Below are 19,894 nucleotides of genomic sequence, written 5' to 3'. Positions count from 1 at the left end.
CTAATTAAAAACATGCTTCCACTTCAGGTCTTGTATTGAAATATAACAACCTGCAAATTTCTTCCTTCATGGGTCCTTCACACATTTGTTAACTTTAATAGAGTGTATGCCGGAGAAGCTCATCTTTACATCGAACATACTGCATTTTATACGTTTTGTAATTCATTTGAGCTAGATTTCTTTTCAGGGAAAGTTGAATGAAGAAGTGTAACAAACATGGCGTCGTGCCCTTGGCCAGCGAGCAGCTCCGGTGGAGTAAATGTGGCATAAACAAGTGTTTCTATTCACTTTTCTTTTGTAAATAAGTTCGTATCCAACTAACAGGAAAAAGGCTGATTTAATGTTACAAGAGACATAATATCAGAAAATAGAACTTTCAAGTAAGATGTTTATATTCTATTTACTTTTTGTTAACTGTGGAGCAAACCATTGTTGGTTCTAGTGAAGAATAAAGAATACGGGTTTGTCCATGTTAACATGTTATGCTCATGGTAACATTCATCTTTCATATTATGTTGAAGACTGTAATGGCAGAGGGAGTGGATTTTAACACACTGCGCTGCATCTTTCTGCCCTTTTAAACACCTCCATCACAGTCGGAGGACCTTTAGGTCCATAGGAGGCTCATTTCGGTCTCGACTTAAGGAGTCAATACTCTCATAATTCCATCACCACAGTGCCCTGAGCAGAAAGGTAGAAAATGATATGGGTGAATGTCTCTTCCCCCGAAGGCAAAGCCAACAACTACACCACATTTTCAAAGCGTCCATCTCACTTCCCTCTCTCTCTCTCTATTCAATCATTTCTTCCACTTAGCTACTGTATCTCCCTTCTCTTTAACCCCCACCGTCGCTTTCACCTCTACACTCATCTCTCCCCCATCTCCTCCTTCCCTCCCCTCTTGCTCTCTTCCTCATGGCTTCATTTAACTGGTACCACTATCAGGGGAAATTCGCTAGATGGGGAGAGTCAATGGAGTGTAGCATATGGCTAGACATCAGCCTCGGGGAGGGTTTTCTACTGAAATCATAAACAATATTGCATAAGCTATATAATAGTCTTCGGGGAAATGGTGGTACATGGAGGGATGGAAGGAAGAGGAGAGGGATGATGGAGGACTATTAGCGGGTGTGGGGGAGAGAGTATATGGTGTGGTAAATTAACTTGGTTATTGACATTCACACAAACACATAATCAAGAGTATAAAGTATAAACTGAACTCCTGAACTTCTGCATTTATGGTGCCACTAATCATTTGTGTCCATAACATTTAATGAAATCCCCTCTAAGCCTGCGCAGTACGATCGTGGTAACTGAGCGGTAAATGATTTAAAGTCACACCGTCACAATCTGTGTTTCGTCACAATATGAACGCGCCCATGCCACATTTCTTGGGACGAAGATGAAAGTGCAACACGCGTGTCAACTGAAGCACATACATGGTACACACACACACAACACATGACACAGACAGAGATGCTAATCAAGGTGCACTAGCCGGCATGTGGCAATCTGGGGGAGCAAATGAAATTGAATGTGCTGCTCTTCTGTCGAGTAAACACGCATCCACCCTTGAAAAGAAGACTGCGGCACATCTTCACTTGTAACTCGTCAACACGTCAAGATGCAGACGCTGATGCCGGCTTACATGGTAAAGCAATGCGCGCAGCAGGCTCGGTTGGAAAAATGTAACGTTCAAGGTCAAGTCAACCCAACCTGCTTTGAGCACTATATAGAGATTATAATGGTGTAGAAGCTATTAGATAATAAGAGCAGAAACGCGTGTTTTATAAATATATTCAAATAAATGAGATACTTGATTTAATAGCTTTATTCACATCATTCTGACTGGGTTCGCTTCCTTTTAAAACATCAAACTTTAAAGTGTTTAAACAAATAGAAATAAGCTCTCCTGACTATTTATAGTCCGACAGTGACATTGACTTTGGAGCATTCAGTTCTGCCGGAGAAACTGAGGCCATCTGTCACCTCGAAGGGTAACGAGGGCACGGTAAGATGTATTAATACCAAACAGAACCCCTGCGTGTGTTTCCATTCCTGAAGAGTGAGTTTCTGCTGCATACCTGACCTCCAGGTGCAATACCAGGAGACAGCGGTCTGCAATATCCTGGAACCCCCTCGACAGGTCACTCAGGGTCTGGAGAATCTGCTCTCTGCTCCGTTCGCTCTCACCGACCACCTGGCTGTCCGCTGAGCATGGAGACACACCTGGACGGACGGAATAGACAGGATGACAAACAATGACACCATTAAAGACCTAGGACGACGTTTAAATGTCTGGATGCTGCTGAAGAGGGCTTAAGCAAGCTCCTGAAGCCCCTTTAGCTCCAGAGGTGGTACTCTATAGTTGACCCCGACCTCTTGTGCCCACACACACACACTGCTCCGTGATCCAAAGTGAACTGCAGGCATGTCATTTCATACCGACATGATCAGGTGCTGACCGGCTCATACTGTACACAAAAGAAAACCATTAGCTTCACTTCCACTGAACACACACTTCCTCAGTCATTCAGCTTGTTCTTGTACTTTCTTCTCGCCACTTGTGCTGAGACAGCAGGAGCATGTGTCAGTGCACTGCATTGTAAACCACACAAAAGACCTGTGTGTATGTGTGTGTCAGGAGAGAGAGAGAGAGAGAGAGAGAGAGAGAGAGAGAGAGAGAGAGAGAGAGAGAGAGAGAGAGAGACAGAGATACAGAGCGAGAGAGACAGAGACAGAGATACAGAGAGAGAGAGAGAGAGACAGAGACAGAGATACAGAGAGAGAGAGAGAGAAAGAGAGAGAGAGTATGATGAGTGTATATAAATTCAGCCCGGTGCAGATCAATGGCCATAAATTAGCAAGTAGTGGAAAGGGAGAGAAATTGGCCCCGTCAGTCATATGTAAGTCTATTTGGTCAATGAGGCGAGTGTGTGTGTGTGTGTGTGTGTGTGTGTGTGTGTACGAAGAATGACTGTAGAGCAGGAGAATGCAGGGGTCCACGATCGATGTGCCGCAGTCAAAGCCAGCTCCCCAGTTACTCTTCCTGCCCTTCCGAAGGTCACGCACGCACGCACACAGAGTAAAAACAGAGTGGCAGCAAGTCTAAACTCAGGCCGACATAAGCTGTTCATTCGTCCTCCCCCTCTCTATGATTAATACCTTTGACTGATATTCAGTGAGATTACAGGTAATTCGATCCAAAGTTGTTGGTTTCACCGCTTGTACGTGGGTCAACTCACATATCGCATACCTATAGAGAGCCTGTAGCAGTAAGTGCTGCTGTGTGCTCATGTTGGTTGGGCTGACGAATATGTGCTGCTGTCCCCATTACAGTGTCGCTCCAATTTAACCCCGGATAAGAGGGGAGACCATTGGCTTACTCAAACAGCGGCGAGGCATGTGTCATGCCCGTCCAATCAACAAAGCAAACACACCTGTGAATGTGAGGTGACATCACTCTGACAGCTGCGCTTATGGCCTGTGTGCCCAACACATAGAGATAAAGGCTGGAGACTGCGTTTCTTATTAAAGGTGTGCATGCAATGTGCGGGGCTGTGTGTGTAGAAGTGCTATATGTACATGCTGTGAACTTAACTAATTGACTGTCTTCTTGAGTAAACCTCTTGATAGTGTGTGTGTGTGTGTGTGTGTGTGAGAGACGGTCTTTATTTTCATTCATCTGACTTTTTCCACAATAACCCAGTGTGAGAGCAATACTAAGCTTGCCCGAACTCCTCAGACTCAAACAAAACAAAAAGTCAATCAGCAGTCATGATGTCTTCACTGGTGACAGTCTCTCAGCAGCAGAAACCTGAGAGCCAAGGATCAGATCTTGATGTTGGCAATGTCAACGTTAATCCGGCTAAATGAGCCACAGGAACAACAAACAAGATCGGTCCTAACAGAAAAAATCCACAGTGATTTCTCAAGGGAGCGGAGCATAATGACATTAATAGACTTCATTTGATTGTATTCAGCGGATGCTGTATATTTCCCCCCCGAGTCATCTTATCAGATCATTAATAGATACAGAAAAGCAGCACTGAAACACAATACCGCCACTCAAACGGAAAGCCACAACTACAAGACAGATGAGTAACCTGAACGCTGCATCGGATGATCTGTGACTTTACTGAGGTCCATCGGCAGCAGTGGAATGATAACATCATCATCAACAAGTGTTTGGTGCAGCTGGCAGTGTCCTGGATGTTTATACAGATATGAAACTGTCATTTTGATATATACACATATAGCCTTACTTAAAGCACCTGACAAAAGGCTCGTGTATATTTGTCTGATAAAGACCATTTTGCCTTCTCTTCGCTTGTGTTGTGTTTGTGTACGAGAAAGAGAGAGCGAGAGAGAGAGAGGGAATTTCACTTGCTCTGCCTGCAGGAGTGTTTTCCCTCCAAAAGTGTGTGTGTGTGTGTGTGTGTGTGTGTGTGCGCACATAGGCGAGTTTGTGAAAGTGACTCGAAGGCTTCTGCTTCCTCTCATGTGCATTACACTCACTCACTTTGGCAGCAGAAAAGGAAAAAAAAAAGGCTTGCTGTGGCACACACTGCTGGAGGTCTCTCCGGTGGGGGGCGTTCGTGAAACACACACACACGCCCAAAAACACATGTGCACAGACACACAGACAAGCGCTGATTCCTAATGCGCCCCCCACCCCGGCCTCAGTGCTTTGATGATGCGAGGGAGGCGTCGCAGCATGGGGGGGGGCACCATTAGTCAGGGACAGACGGGCCAAAGGAGACGACTCATTGGTCCTGACTGACAACTTTCTTGCCGTCTTTTTTTCTTTTTCTGCTGATTAAACGTGAGGATATGTATGTGCGTGTCATGTATCTCTTTATGCGCTCATGTGTAGGTATGCGCGTATGTGGGCGCTGTGCTTATCCAATTATTTTCGAATCCCATCTAAGACAAACGTCTGTTGCTTGCCATCTGCAGGAAGATGAGGGTGGCAGACATTAAGGGAGACGATCAGTGATGGAGTTCACATTCTTACACACACACACACACACACAGCATGCAGATGCATGCATACATACACGGACAATTCATATTAACTCAAAGCTAATCTTGCACTCTTTGACGTGTGGGCCATTAAGGGGATAAACAATATATTAAGAGCACAACACAGCAACGTCACTTGACATTGTCTGTGGCATTGACTAATACAGACGCCAACATTTGATACAAATCATGATCTGTTTAGTTTGAAAAAAAAAAAAACACAAAAAGGAGGAATGGAGAGAAAATGGAGATAAGCAAAGGACAGTATCCTGCAGTGGTGGAATGATGAATAATTCATAAATGACTGAGTAAGAGAGAGAGAGGGGAGTTATTAATTATTTTGCTGCCTCTGGTGGAGGATGAACATTTGCACACGGAGATCTCAACTTCTGTCCGGAGAGAAAGCGACAGAGTGAGAGGGAAGAGAGAGACTGATAGATTTGTTTAAGTGAAGATCCCAAATTGCTTAATAGGGTCTTATAATTAGAGAGAATGCCAGACACATGCTTGTCTACTGTCTCAGAAACAGTAATAAAAACCCACATGGATGAAACAAAAGACAATATCTCATACTGAAAAAACAACACCGTATTCTCCCACTGCAACTTGTCCCCCAGGCCTCTGCAGTGAATAAGAATGAGTTAGCTTAAGGGAAAGACCTGCACTTACTATAGTCAAGGTTAAAAAAAAGTGTATTCCATAAGCCCTCCGCATGCAGCAGAGCAACCGCTGAGGAGAGAAGGAACTTATTCCCACAAGGAGAACACATGGTTATTGTACTGAAACCCTGTAGCGTGGATTAGAGGCCTGTTTCTATCTCATGATGGTCAGGCCTCCGACATGAACACACAAGAATATTAAGTGTTGCTCGGCAGCTCAAGAGTCTGCAAAAAAAAACTAAGACAGCTCCTCAAACTGTTTATGATCTTCTATTTGCTGGTCCATTTTCAGTACACAAACATCCAGCAGGGCAACCAGACACACTGGCAAATATTATTAAAAATGTCAAAAATTCATATAAACACACAGCAGTCAACGGTAAGAAAAATGGCTGTCATGCTGACATTGCCCCACAGATATGTGTGTATGTGTGTGTATGTGTGTGTGTGTGTGTGTGTGTGTGTGTTGTTGGGTAAATATTGTCAGAGTGGATTAGAAGTCCAGTCCTGCGACCAGATGGGTGATAAGACCGTTTCTGCAGCCACCTTCACGGCAAATCACCATCAGTGGTCTGTCTGCATATGCGTACACACACACACGCACACACGCACGCACACACGCACGCACACACGCACGCACGCACGCACGCACGCACGCACACACAATCTGACACTCACAGATATTCAGACACAAAACTGTATGTGTCACACAACTTGAATGTATTTTTTAGACTTCAGTGCATAACAATGTGTGTAGCTACACATCCAGAAGGATTCAATCACACAGGAAGGTGACCAAACCAAACATCCACTGAAGAGATTACCCAGCCATGGACAGAATCCACCAGACCCATGCCACTCGAAGAGAAGAGAGAACAGTGCTCTCACACCAGCACCGGGATGAGGAAGTGCAGAAGGAAGGAAGGAAGGATGAAAGAAAGGGAGGAAGGAAGAATTACCGAGACAGAAAGAAAGAAATACAAAGAAAGAATGAAGCAAGAAAGTCAGAAAGAGAAATGAAAGAAAGAAAAAGAAGGAAAAAAAAAGGGAGAGGAAAATGAGTTGTTCATACCTGACTGCTTCTGTAATATAAAATCCAATTTGGAGAGGCATAGACGTGAGGCGCAGGGGGGGGTGGAGGATGAGATAAGGTGGGGTCCTTTTTCCCTGCCGTACCCTTGTCCCATCCTACACAGTGCATGCTTATGCACACACACACACACACACACACACACACACTAACACCCATACCAACACACACGTAGTCCGTCATCAGCTCGGCAAACACTAAATAATGAACAATACGGAGGCTGTCCCAGCATGATAAGTGACTGCCCTATCCTTCCCATTAGTGCCACCCGCCAGAATTAATGATAATTATGTCACGTCCCTTGCCGTACTTTTATTGAATTCTTATCTATGAATAAACGAAGAAAGCCGGCCTCAGAGTGAGAGGGAAGGGAACAGTTTAAAAAGAGATAGCGGCAAAGTCGAGCCCAAATAAGAATATCTGAAAAATTCTCATTTAATTATTTTATGCCTGAAAGAGAGCGAAACAGTGCGAGTTCAACGAGCAATCGAAGCTAGAGAGTTGTGACCAGATAATGCCTGGATCCCTCTCTCTCTCTCTCTCTCTGTCTGTCCCTCTAGGGAAGGTGCATTATTTTCCAGAGCTCTGCTAGAGGACCGAGATACACAAGTACCTCCAGAGTACCGTCACGCTATAACTACAGGGGCGAATGAAAGAGCTGCATGAAAAGAAGACAAAACATTGACGCATGTTTTACAATCAAATGTGGCGATTACTGATACGGTTCTGATCCAGTGCTGTCTGAAGAACATGAATAAGAAATAGAAACTAAATGGATGTCAAAGTACTCTTACGTTTGAGCCTTTTTCAAGGAAAACAGAATCTTCAAGAGCATCATCTTGTCAAGATTGATGACATATTACCCGTCAGCTTGATGACATTCTTAAATATCTTAAATATTGAATGAGCCTCTTAGAATGACATAAACAACGCATTAAATAAACATGACTGAAGAAAAATAGTCTGACATTCGTTTATGTTTCACTGAACATTTATACCGCAAAAATAAGAGGCTGCTAGTCAAGAGTTACAGAAGAAAACCAAACCTGGCCCGACTGTAAGAGTGATTAATGGGAGTGTAACGCCTCGACTGCTGTGATATGATGTTGAAATACAAGATATGAACTTGAAGAATAATATTACAAGATGTTAGAAGCTCCATCAAGAGATTAAGCATGTTCTTAAAGTGATGAGGATAAAAGCATTACTGTTAAATGATTAGTGATTAACAAGATCTACATAGAGACAAAATGGACACACACACACACACACACACACACACACACACACACACACACACACACACACACACACACACACACACACACACACACACACACACACACACACACACACACCTCGTTTTGATCAGTGATTAATGATACAAAAGTGATGACTGAGCAGGGGATGTATGAAATGCTATGAAGTCCTAAATTAGAGTAGGCATTTATGCACACACACACACACTGGCAGAGGGAGAGCCAAGATAGTGTGTGTGTGTGTGTGTGTGTGTGTGTGTGTGTGTGTGTGTAAAGTGCTCTTTGACAACTCCAGTAGAGAAGGTAATGAGTGTGTGATAATAACACACTCAAACAAGAACTTAATGAGGCACAGGTAAGAAGCGTTACTACAAAAGTGCTGCAGCTAAGGATGAGAAAACTTCCTACACCCCCGACTGTGACCCTCCATAAACCATCCGGACACTGTTGTTGGTTTTTTAATCTGCAGTGATGTTCTGATCAATAACTGCTCAATGACCTGAGAGACGAGTAGCAACGTCTCCTGAAAAAAATGTCCAAGATGTTATATTGCTCTCCAGGTGTCTGCAGGGTTTACCCATCATACTCCCGAAATCTGTTGGATGTGATGTGAAAACACACACAAATACTCAGTCTTTTCCTCAATAACCAAATTGGGGGGGAAAAAAACAGGAAACTGAGGATAGAAAGTGACAGGAAGGATAATCTAATTTGTGGTGCAATGCAACCATCTGCCGAGCACAACTCATGTATCGAAGACAATAATCAAGTTTACAGCAACAGATGTCTGCGTTGGCGTCAGTGTGCCGGGTGTAGGTGCAAAATTGACTGCATATGTAAATACTAGTGTCGAAAATATCACAAAGTTCTTCCTCATTTAAATTCATCAACTGAGTCACACCTTGAGATATATCCAGTCAGAAGGAACAAGAGAATCCAGTCCGTTAGGTGAAGACAATCAGCATACAGTCTGTCAATCACTGTGCATACACCGAGTGATGCTACAGCTTCTTGCCTATATGCGTAGATGTGACAGCTTCATTATGCTGAAGAAGTATGAGAAGTCAGATGTGTGGGTTTCTGCTGGGAGAACTAGGAGAGAAGGAGATGAGGTGAGGGGTGATGTTCTTCATTAATATTGAGCGTTAGCCTCGACGGAGGTGATACCAAAATAAGTACCAGGTACTAGCCACAGTTTTAGTCAATGGTAATGATCGAGAGTGAGAGTGAGCAGAGTCGTACCATGCAGTGACAAATAAGTCAGCATCAGCATCGTAATAACTGCTGGGTGCTCGTCATAACTGATGGTCGAAGGGCTTCAGAAGCAATGATGTAAACTGTACCGTACTGACAATCGGCAATACAAGAAAAGAACAAAGCGTCAGCTACTTCCATATCCCAAATGACGCGTCCCTTACTCACTGGAGGCATGAGGCAGGTTGGTGAAGAAGGTCTTGAGGCGACTGGCGAGCCACTCCATGCTCTCGTGAAGGTTGGCCAGAGCCTTCAGGTCACTGACGTCCCGCAGGATCTCATTCTGGGGGATTAACTTGTCTCCAAGGTTTCCGGTCAGCACCTCCGACTCCTTAGCAAAAGCCGCCCTGTATGAGAGAGGAGAGAGTTAGGAGGATATACACGGTATGTTGTTGGCAAAGAAAAACATTATTTGGCCATCTCTCATACAGCAAACACCCTTTTATCAAAAATGACTGCTATCAAAAAAAGGGATAGACAATTACATGTCTGATGTCCAAGAGGCATGCGTATGAAAAAACCCTATAATCAGTCTCCAGCATTAAGTTTTCAGAAAATGACTAGCTATTGGTTTGGTGGTTGGACTCAAATGTCTGCGCTGCAGAGGCAGTGAGTGGTTTACATAAATGCTATAATAGAAGACAATTTTCATAAAATAAAACGTAATGGATTGCTGAAAGTAATGGTTGTGCAAATGTTTGCTTCATCTGTTTATAAAGTGTGTTCATACAGCGTGTGTTTATTTGAAGAGGTTTAAAGTTTTACAGTAATCCCATGCTCGTGTGCACAATCATGTGTGAATACGGGCAGTGATGCACAAACGTCCAAACTAGGTGATCAGCAACAAGACGTATAAAAAGACAGAAGTCAGGAAGAAAGGGGCTCAAGAAAGTTACAGTGCTAAAAGACTTTAAAGGACTTTAAAAGGAGGAAGTTGCTCATAGCTAAACAGTCGGGGGGGAAACAACAGGTGATGGAGAGCATTTAGAAGTGGAAGACAAACAGACGGCAGAGATTTACAGGGTGGAAAAACAAAGACAAAGACATCAAAACCCCCTTTTTTTTGTATATTTTCAAGCGCTTGTGGTTTAAGGACACTTGACTGGTAACTGGCACCAAATATGGGGCGAGAGCGGGGAAGCTGGATAACTGAATCTCAACGGCGCAGCGCTGCAAACACATGGCATGTGGACCGGCCTCCAGAGTCACTGGGATGCCCGCAAGATCAAGATCCATTGAACAACAAACGGGTAAAAAGAAACGCCAGACACACAAACACGCATTGTCTCGCTCGCACACAGCCATGTGTAGTTTATTAATGAGGCTTCATTAACGCACTGGGTTGCCAGTCGTGCAGAAGCTAATCCCCGTTTCATAGTGATGAAAACATCTACGGCTCTCAAATCAAACAGTGTTATTGTCTCCCCCTTGCTATCTCTGAGCCCTCTGTGTGTGTGTGTGTGTGTGTGTGTGTGTGTGTGTGTGTGTTTGAGAAAGGGAGTATGAGAGAGGGAGGGAGCGTGCACACAACAGATTGACTTTCTCTGGCCACATAACCAATTTATTTATTTACTTTACTATTCCGCTTCGATGAGCTCCAGTGTTCCCTGAAGAGTGCGCACTTTCAAAGGCAATTTCGATAAGACACCCCCCCCCCCCCCCCACCATCCCCCCCCCCACCTCCGTCTGCTCTCCTTATATTTTCCTATTTTGTTCTTCCCTCGTTTCCTTACTTCCTTCAGATAGAGGGTGTTTAAAAGAGCAATCATGACTTATTTTATGGGTGCATCTTAGTCAACAACAGAGGGTTCAATAATATGCGAATAAACGAGCAAAGACGGGAGGGAGGGATTATTTGCGTGATTGCTCAAGTGTGGTGGTGTATGTCTACTTCTCCTTGTTTGTGTGTGTGTGTGTGTGTGTGTGTGTGTGTGTGTGTGTGTGTGTGTGTGTGTGTATAGTGTGCGCTTGTTACTCTACTTGTTTGAGAATAGTTTTTTTTTTTATGACAGAATTGTGATTGTGCTAACACATGGACATCTGCACGTTTATATGAAATAGTGCATGTGTTTTGTGTATGTGTGTGTGTTCGTGAGTGTACCGAGTAAAGTCCTCTTCATCCTCTCTCTTCTGTCGCGTCTGTCTGGGTTGGGTCATATTTGCCCAGTTAGGGAGCGACTGGAGCAGACGACTGATGTCCTCGTCTTTGGACCAGGAGGCGCTGATGGTGAGCTTCTCCTCACACTGGACCACGCCCCTGAAGACACACAGACATGACGACATTCAGACAACGTAACATGTGCACCGCTGTTGCTCTTAACAGACACAAATAATGACAAGATGATGAGAAGAGACAAGATTCAGCTGCACACATATTGGCGTGTTACATGCTAAAATGTTAGTTAGATCAATATATAATTACATTCAATATACATCCTAGGTTGAATGGAATTCATTCTTTATATTTAGAGGTTTCTGTCATGATGTGAGGTGGAAAAAAAAAATAATCAGGGATTCCCAAAAGTAACACTCTGCAGACCAACAATGTCTGTCCCAAAATTTCACGACATTCCACCAAAAACTTGCGACGCAGCAAGTGTAGTTCAAAAGTAGTCAATTGCATTAATATTAAATACAAGTCAGGTAGCTGAACATGAGCATCTGTACTGACATTAAAGTGGTTTTACAGCAGCTCTGATTTGGCGTGAAGAGATATTGGGGCAGCCTGCCAACATTTATTTGCTTTGTGTGCATATGTCTGGGTTGGAGAAACTGCTTGGTACTGCAATTAATATCATAAAAGACCTTTACACGAGCGACACACACACACAGCCTTGTTTATGTTTAAATGCACACAGGAACACAAACATATATACACACACACACACACACACACTCTGGCAGCCTCGGTTGGGTTCATCTTTATCACTCCGAGGCCCCAGTGAGACTGAGGCTGACCTGTGACGGAGTCCAGATGGACTCCCAGCATCTCCTGGCCCGTTCATCACTCCCTCTCCTATCCCTCCGTATTCTCTAGCCCCCCTCCCCCTCCCCTCCCCCCTTCACCTGGCCAGGTGTTACATGGTCCCGGGAGAGCACAGATGGATGGCCTTTCACAGCACCAGTGTGTGTGCGATTGAGTGTGTGTAAAAAGAAAAAGAAACATTCAAATCTAATTCCATATTTCTCAATGCTGTGAGCCTTCATAATTTAAAGAATTAAAATAGTAAAAGGTAATCGTTAAAGTGGCTGTAATACTCTAGATTTCAGATCCTATTGCGGGTGAGCTAGCCTCCTCCTTCTTCTTCTTTTACCTGTAAGCCGTGTTGCAGATTTCCTTGTACTCTTTGAGCTTGTCGCAAACCATCTCCAGGAACTGGTTGGAGTAGGCGCTCAGGTCCTGCATCAGGCTCATCAGATCCTGGATGGACTTCTCCACTACCACCGTGCTCTGGAGGCAGAAACGGGAGGAGAGCACAGAGTGATGGGTTGGTTTCATTTAGACAAGAACATGTCGAATTTTGGACTCGAAGATGAGGAAAGGAAGTGACACAGAAAAATAAAGGAGGATTGTATGCAAGTGCTCAGTCGGATCCGGTCTGCCGCAGTGCCAGCATAACCGGATGGCTCCAGCGTCGCTTGTCTATCTGTCACCTGCGGCTGGACCGATGACTGGTGCTGGAGAGCTTGTCAGAAGTTGTAGCACCGTACTGCATGTAAGTGAATCAGTGTGAGTGCACATATTTGGGTGTGTTGAAAACTTCTGTGTGTGTGTGGATTTGTCACAGTGCACCCATCACCAGGAGCCACGGCAGGGCTGTGACAGCAGCCATTACAGATTAGCCACTCCTGCGTGACTAATAGCTGGCCCGGGAACAGCAGAGCAGCTTCGTGTCCCCAGACACGCTCACACATGCACGCAGCGAGCAAACTTTTCAAAACACACACCTTTGAGCAATTCAAGAGCTGTTAAATGAGATTACAACTCAGCAGGTTCCAGCGTGCCTGCTCCTAGCACTTAACCAATCTATCCTACATCTCCAATAATAGTGATAGCTTGCTATTAGTCTGGCGATAGCCCTGCCACACTCACTCCGAAACTCGCTACGATTACGAAAGCAGCAGAGTGTGTGTGAGAGAAGCGGAGCAATCCCGCACAAAGATACACAGAGGTGGGCTCTTTAAGTTAAACACGCGAGATCTATTCATCATTCATAGATTCCTAATATTCATCTCACTCTTAGCTTAATACGGAGTTCCATTGTTTAGGTGTGAAATGGGGAAAAAAAATAATAGCTTTGTCAAAGATGAATGAAATGGAAATGATATGCGGTGGGCGCGAACAACTGCAGGAGGGGGAATGTTTTGGCAACGAGAGGCTAGTACTTGCTTTCTAGTGTTGCCTGCCAGAACCGAGCAGAACACACAGACAACCAGATAATCTATTCCAGAGTCAGCGTCTCGTTTGCTTAATAGTGGAAATACAACATGGAGTCTGCATGATATCAATAATATGCCCGAATCTTAGACAGGTAAAATTAAAATGTCTCCTTTTTTAACTGAAGTAATATTCAAGGCCGGTAGCGAGATGCCTAAGTGGCTGGAAGGACTGTAGGGGGCAGTAGTGACTGTAATTGATCATCAGAAATATGGAAAGAACCCTGAGGTGATGAAATGATATCAATATTAATAGCTCTTACTGTGTTTCATCTCAGGCAAGCACATACACACACACTCCACTGAGGGGAGTAATGATCCATAGCGGTGCCCGTGCCCATGGAGTGCTAACCAAGGCCTTGTCTCTGCCAAGGGAGCACCCTTTGCTGTCCATGCCTGACTCCCTGTCAGCCTGCCAGGGTGGGAAGAAACACACAGACCCTGCAGGAGGGCTCGCTGTTAGTGCGGCTCTGGCAGCAGCTCCCAGTGTAGGCTGGTGGTTTCATAAACCATGCTATTCTCACCCCGTGGGCGAGGGTAAGCAGAATCATTATTTTGGTCATTATGTCTGACAGTGCCATACATATTCATTGTGCAGCCCAGTTTATTTTACTCCTTCATTTTGTCATGTAATGTTTTTTCTTCTTCTAATTTAACTGGGAAGGTGGTCCTCGGAAATGTTTTAACAATCAGCCTTAAGTTAAAAATGAAGAAGGGTTGAGAACCCCTGCTGCAAACCACTTAACACTTAAAACTGTATTAAAAAAATAATATAAAAAGGAAATATTTAGTTATTTTGCTTGCCTACTCCAGGGAGGTCAGATTACAGGCTGAAAGGGATTCAGTGGGTGTCGCTGGGAAACTTCAGCATGACTGACTTCAGTCAGTAAGAGTGCATGACAGAGTCCATGACAGTGCTACGGTTATTATGATCTAAATGACTTTGTAATAATTAAATCATATGGATAAATCAAACTGGATTGATTTAGTACATACATAGCAACAATCCTTTTGGGAAAACAGTAAGAAAAAAAACATCAAGTACTGAATTAAATAGCATATATAAGAATAAGGCAAATGTGGAATATCCAAACAACTGATCATTTAAATCCTGTTACATCAGATAATAATGAAATCAGACATAATATAAAGTGTCATCCGGGATGTGCTTCATATTGTAGCCTTAATCCAGCTGATATAGCATAAAATACATGACATTAATCCTAACAAATGACAGAAATATGAGAAATGTAACATTATGGTGTACAGAAGTTGCCAATATGTTAATGTGTTGTCAGAATTACAACAGTGGCCCTCCCCTCTTGCCGCCTCGACTTTGAGACACAGAGCTCGATAGCGGGCCAAGCCAGTGAATGGAGAAGAGTAAACACTGGATGCCCCGATCCATTACTCCCGCGCTCAGCTCCCTTGTCTAATTCTGCTCATTTAACACAGCCATTTGTCTTAGGCAGCAGAAATCATTAAAAAGTAATCAAGGGACAGATTGAGAAAAAGGGGAGCGCTGAGAGAGAGAGAGGTATAGAGAGGGTCTTCGGCTACGTCTCCTCCATCTTTCTTGACCGATACAGAGGAGACAACATCCACTGTGGAGGCGTCTCTGTCCATCTTACTCCCCCTCCCAAAAGGTCAACAAACTGCGCCATCATGTGAGAAACACCCACAATTCTCCTGCAATTCCACTTCACAGTATTGCATTACCCCTCAAACTGAGCCTGGTTGCACTTTGCCTCCACTCTGTTACATCATTAATAGGAAAAAGCATGGTCATCAAGGGGAATTACACTCGCGTCTTGCAAATGGATCTGAGAATGTGCGAGCGGTAAACTGCAGTTGTTAAAAGAGTTTAAAATGACGGTCATGGCCATAGTGGTTTAATGGCAGCAACAAGACAGGCCTTGCACTCAGAGCGGCGCCTCAGCGGAAAAAGCTGTTAATGCACGGTCATCACTGCAGCAACCACGCTGAGCTGCTGCTGAAAGTAGTTATTTCCTTTGACGGAGTGAGTAAAAAGCTAAAATGCAGGGAACGAAATGAATACAGTTAGCAGGGATGTACTCCTCTGTGCTGCTGTGTTTTGTTACCTAAGGTAGAAAAAGGAGGGTACGGAGAGGAAGTGCTCACGTGGACTATCTAAGTGCACGTTGTGCGTGAACGGCAGTTTGTTTTAAAAGGTTTTCTGTGATGAAGCGGTTGAAGAGGAGGGGAGGACCCGAGGGCCTCGGGTTTGACTCGGAAACGGATCACGGATTTTTCACCATTAAAATAGTGGGGGGGGGGGGGGGGGGGGCACAAGGTTGTGCAGGGTTCAGAGTGTTTAACCCCCGTGCTCTTTGCCCTGACCCTGAACCGCTGACTCGTGTAATGCCGATCCCATGACATTCACATGTCCGACTGTCGGGTTCCCAAAATAATACATACTCAGCAGTGCGTACACACAACTGCACACACACACACACCCACGCGAACCAGAACACATGCAACGATAACCTAACCTAACCTCACCTCCCCCCCCTCCCCCTTTTCTCCCATGCACAGGCTGTCCCTCTCCTGGGTAAAAAGGGGGAGCAGGGCATGAGCGGGACATCGTCTTGACAGATCATTCATCAACGTCACAGTCGAGAAACACTCCGAAGACTCCCCTGACGCACACCGGATGGCCCTCCACGCTCGTGCCTGCTCGACCACGACACATACTTCTTTGTGTGTGTGCGTGTGCGTGGGTTTGTATTCAAGTTTGTTTAAACTCTGACAACAAGGCAGCGTGCCTATGTCTACTGAAGTGTGTATAATGTCACCAAAAAAAAAGAGAAAACATGGCAAAACATGGCCCGGATCCCTTATGGGATTTCATTCAGTTACTTAAAGTACAATTTGAGTTTGTCTACACAACTTTACTGTCTGATGTGTCTTAACTTTGATGCTCCCAGTATGGCAGGAACACATTTTACTACGAAGTCAAGAGACATAGCGTCTCGGTAGACATAATTGAGCTATTACGAGAAAGCGTCTTCTTTTCTACCTCCGCCATCATCCCTTCTAATGCAAAGCTTAATGCAGTGTTTGTAAGTGTTTTAATTGAGAGATGAGGAGCAATATCACACTTGGCTGATTACAGATGGGCTTCCATATTACACACACACACACACACACACACACACACACACCCTATTTAAACCCACACAAAAACACAAACGCAGGGTGAGATATGGAGCTTCTGTGTGTGCTAACCCTAGGAATCACCCAATAGTTCAGATTTGATTCCACACAGTAACCCAAAGGTCTATTCATCACACACTCATTGGTGTTTTTCTTCTGGTGGGTGTGAGATGTCGTTGCCATTTTATACATTTAATTAATCAATTAATCCAGTGAGGGAGGGGTAAGTTCCTCTCTGTGCCCAATTAGGCCCTTATGGAGCCATTGTATTGGTGCACACACACACACACACGCACACACCAACTTGTGTGCTCACAGCAACAAAAAGATTGTTATTTGCAAATTCAGAACATTAACTCGCTTCTAAAAACATTCAAGCGCCCACAGCCAAGACCTTCTTTCAAACCAAAGGGCATGTTTGTGGTAGAGCTGACATTTCAACTCCTCTCTCTCCAACTCACTCACTCCAAAGGCAAAGATTACGTCTCCTTACAAACCGAGACTCTGTCAGGGGGAGCGCTGCATGGTGTGAACCTGTACTACCTTAGGCTGCAGTTGGTGTTTTTCTTCTCACTCAATTAAATGCTTTCTTTCCCACCACACACACACACACACAGTATATAATATAATAATATCTGGCGTATAGATATAAAAAGCATCAACAAAGCACAGCTGTGTCACATTTCCGTGGCAGTGGCAGGTATGCGGCCCGGGGCAGCTGGGTGAGAGCCCTCGGGAGAGGATGTGTTTGGTGTGAGATAACCAGGCGGAGGTGGGTGGCGGTGTTACACCTTGAGCGGTGAGAAGAAGGCAGAAGAAGAAGGAAAAAAAAGGCTTTGGAGGCGAGCTCGACTCAAAAATGTATCAGGATTTCTATTTAGTAGAAGAAAAAGTGACTTCTTCTACATTATTGTTTGAGAGCAATTTATAAAAGACAATAATACCATTAAATATTGCAGTGTGTAACATACTGTGTATTCCAGTGCTAGATTTGCTCTTGTTAACTTCCTACAGATGTGAATATAAATCTGTATATTTAAAATACAGATCGTCGCAGCCCAACGTCGTCGGTGCTCGGGCCCTAATTACTCAAACAGTATGTAAAGAGCTGGAGGATTGGTGATAAAGAGTGCGATCAATGAAAACTCATTCGTTCATCCTACCGCCTCTCTTTTGACCTTTTTAAGAACATTCAGAGCGGATCTGACCAGTTTGAGATCCTGCACATCATCGCGGTTCAAGTAAGGCCAAGACGAGAACACAGAATCCAATAATCAGCGGAAACATCGCCTTCGTGATCGCAACTTAGTCTCTCTTGGGAGTGGAGGAAAAGGAGATTGGCGGGATCCACTTTCAAGTGCAGCCGAAGTTGCTGCGAGTAAGAGTGGTATTTTTTTATTGAGGTGCCTCATTCCTTGATAATTCTTAAAAGCTGTAAAATTGTCGACCGGATGCTTCGGCACAATCCATTTCAAGACCGATAATGCAGTAGAGGGCTCCAGAACACATTTGGACTAAATGGGAAAGCATTTAGATTATTTATTTTTACGGTGAGCAGGCCTATTTTAGCTGAATTAAAATGGCTATTGTGCCGTTTCGCTGAGATTCTCTTTTTGCTAATAAACACAGGAATGGCTTTGGATTTTGTTTCTGTTATTGGCATGTGTGTGTGAGCACGTGTGTGTATACAAACCACCCTAATACCCTCTGTCCTCCTTCTCCCACTTGCGTCCTAATCGCAGGGCACGGCCGATGCAGCTAACAGGTGTATTGTGTTGTGATTGCTGTGTCTGTTGATGGGAGCGTGTGTGTGCGCGTTGGATGATGGGGAGTCTGTGGGGAGAGGGGGGGGGGGGGGGACCCAATCAACAGGAAGCATTCGGCCCCCTGCAAATAAACATTGCCTCCACACATCATCACAAATAAAAAGGTCAGTGTCATTACGGTTTCTGGCGGTGGGTGTGCGAGCGGGCGTGTGCATGTACAACTAACACTTGTATATATGCGTGTGTCTGACCGGGTTCCACCCTCCCGTCTCACAAAGCTACATGTGAATATGAAATTTAAAAAGGTCAACATCATTAGCAGGCCATTGGCAGCTGAACGCATCGGCAATACAGTGAGCGCTCGGGCAGCTGACAGAGAGTGAATGAAATCAGTCTTTATGTGGCTCCAGAACAAGTTTTGTGTGCATACAAAACACGGCAAAACAGGCAAACACATGCGCGTATGAATAATGAATGCAGGGACACTTGCTGCGCTCACACACACACACACACACACAGAAACAAAAGGACTAGTTAGTGGCTATTGTTTGGGGACGGTGGGGACGAAGCTGAATGATGCTTAGCTGAAAAAAGAGAGGGCCGATGCATAATGTAATTGTGGCTCTGGCGTGGTCTTGGCTGATGAAGTAAAAACCCGCAGAACACAAACAATTAATCCGCACTCACGAACACAAGCGCACCGTACGAGCGGGCGCGCAGGTGGCTCGACACCACCGTCTTTGCAGGTGTTTCTCTTATTGTGCACATTGTGTGCATGCTTGTATGTTAGTGTGTCACAAAGTGAGCGTGTAAAGGGGACATTGGGGGGGGGGGGGGGGGGGGGTTCCAACAAGATTAATGGAGCCAATCTCCAGAGCTATCCAGCAGAGTGACCATACCCTCCCTATCCTACTTTCTGTTTCTATTCTATTCGCCATCTCTCTATTCCCCCCCCCCCCCCCCCTCCTCCCCCATTTCCCTCGATCTAACTCTAATTAAATGAATCAATCAGTGGCAACACCAAAGCTGGACAGATAGCATCGCCCTGCTGGGGCCAGCAGCATATACGGCTGTGTGTTACTATACTGTTGGAGTCCAGTCCATGAAAAATAAAGATAAGCAAGAGAATGGGAAGGGAATAAGTATGGTCACAATAAATGAAAGACATCGAATAAGCATGAAAACAGAACAGACTGATTTGTGGCTTGCTTGCCTTTCTCCTTTCTT

At 44.6% G+C, this 19,894-nt stretch overlaps 1 protein-coding gene across 4 annotated transcripts in view; it reads right to left on the bottom strand.

Moving 5' to 3' along the window:
- Positions 1–19,894, bottom strand: part of exoc4 (exocyst complex component 4) — a 90,945-nt gene that overhangs the window by 10,712 nt on the left and 60,339 nt on the right. For 3 of the 4 annotated variants that reach the window (XM_076111340.1, XM_076111341.1, XM_076111342.1), the window contains exons 14-17: positions 12,602–12,738; positions 11,389–11,544; positions 9,456–9,634; positions 2,085–2,229 (exon numbers count right to left, since the gene is read on the bottom strand). In XM_076111340.1, coding sequence (XP_075967455.1) covers positions 2,085–2,229; positions 9,456–9,634; positions 11,389–11,544; positions 12,602–12,738 — 617 coding nt within the window. Of the gene's footprint in view, positions 1–2,084; positions 2,230–9,455; positions 9,635–11,388; positions 11,545–12,601; positions 12,739–19,894 lie in introns of those variants that run through there. The other variant, XM_076111344.1, reaches the window with a different exon arrangement.

Source organism: Anarhichas minor, unplaced genomic scaffold (genome assembly GCF_050575085.1).
Source record: "Anarhichas minor isolate MPS153535 unplaced genomic scaffold, ASM5057508v1 ptg000045l, whole genome shotgun sequence".
In the NCBI taxonomy this organism is placed as follows: domain Eukaryota; kingdom Metazoa; phylum Chordata; class Actinopteri; order Perciformes; family Anarhichadidae; genus Anarhichas; species Anarhichas minor.
The sequence above is the reverse complement of the archived record's forward strand: the minus strand, read 5'-3'. Positions and strand labels throughout refer to the sequence as shown.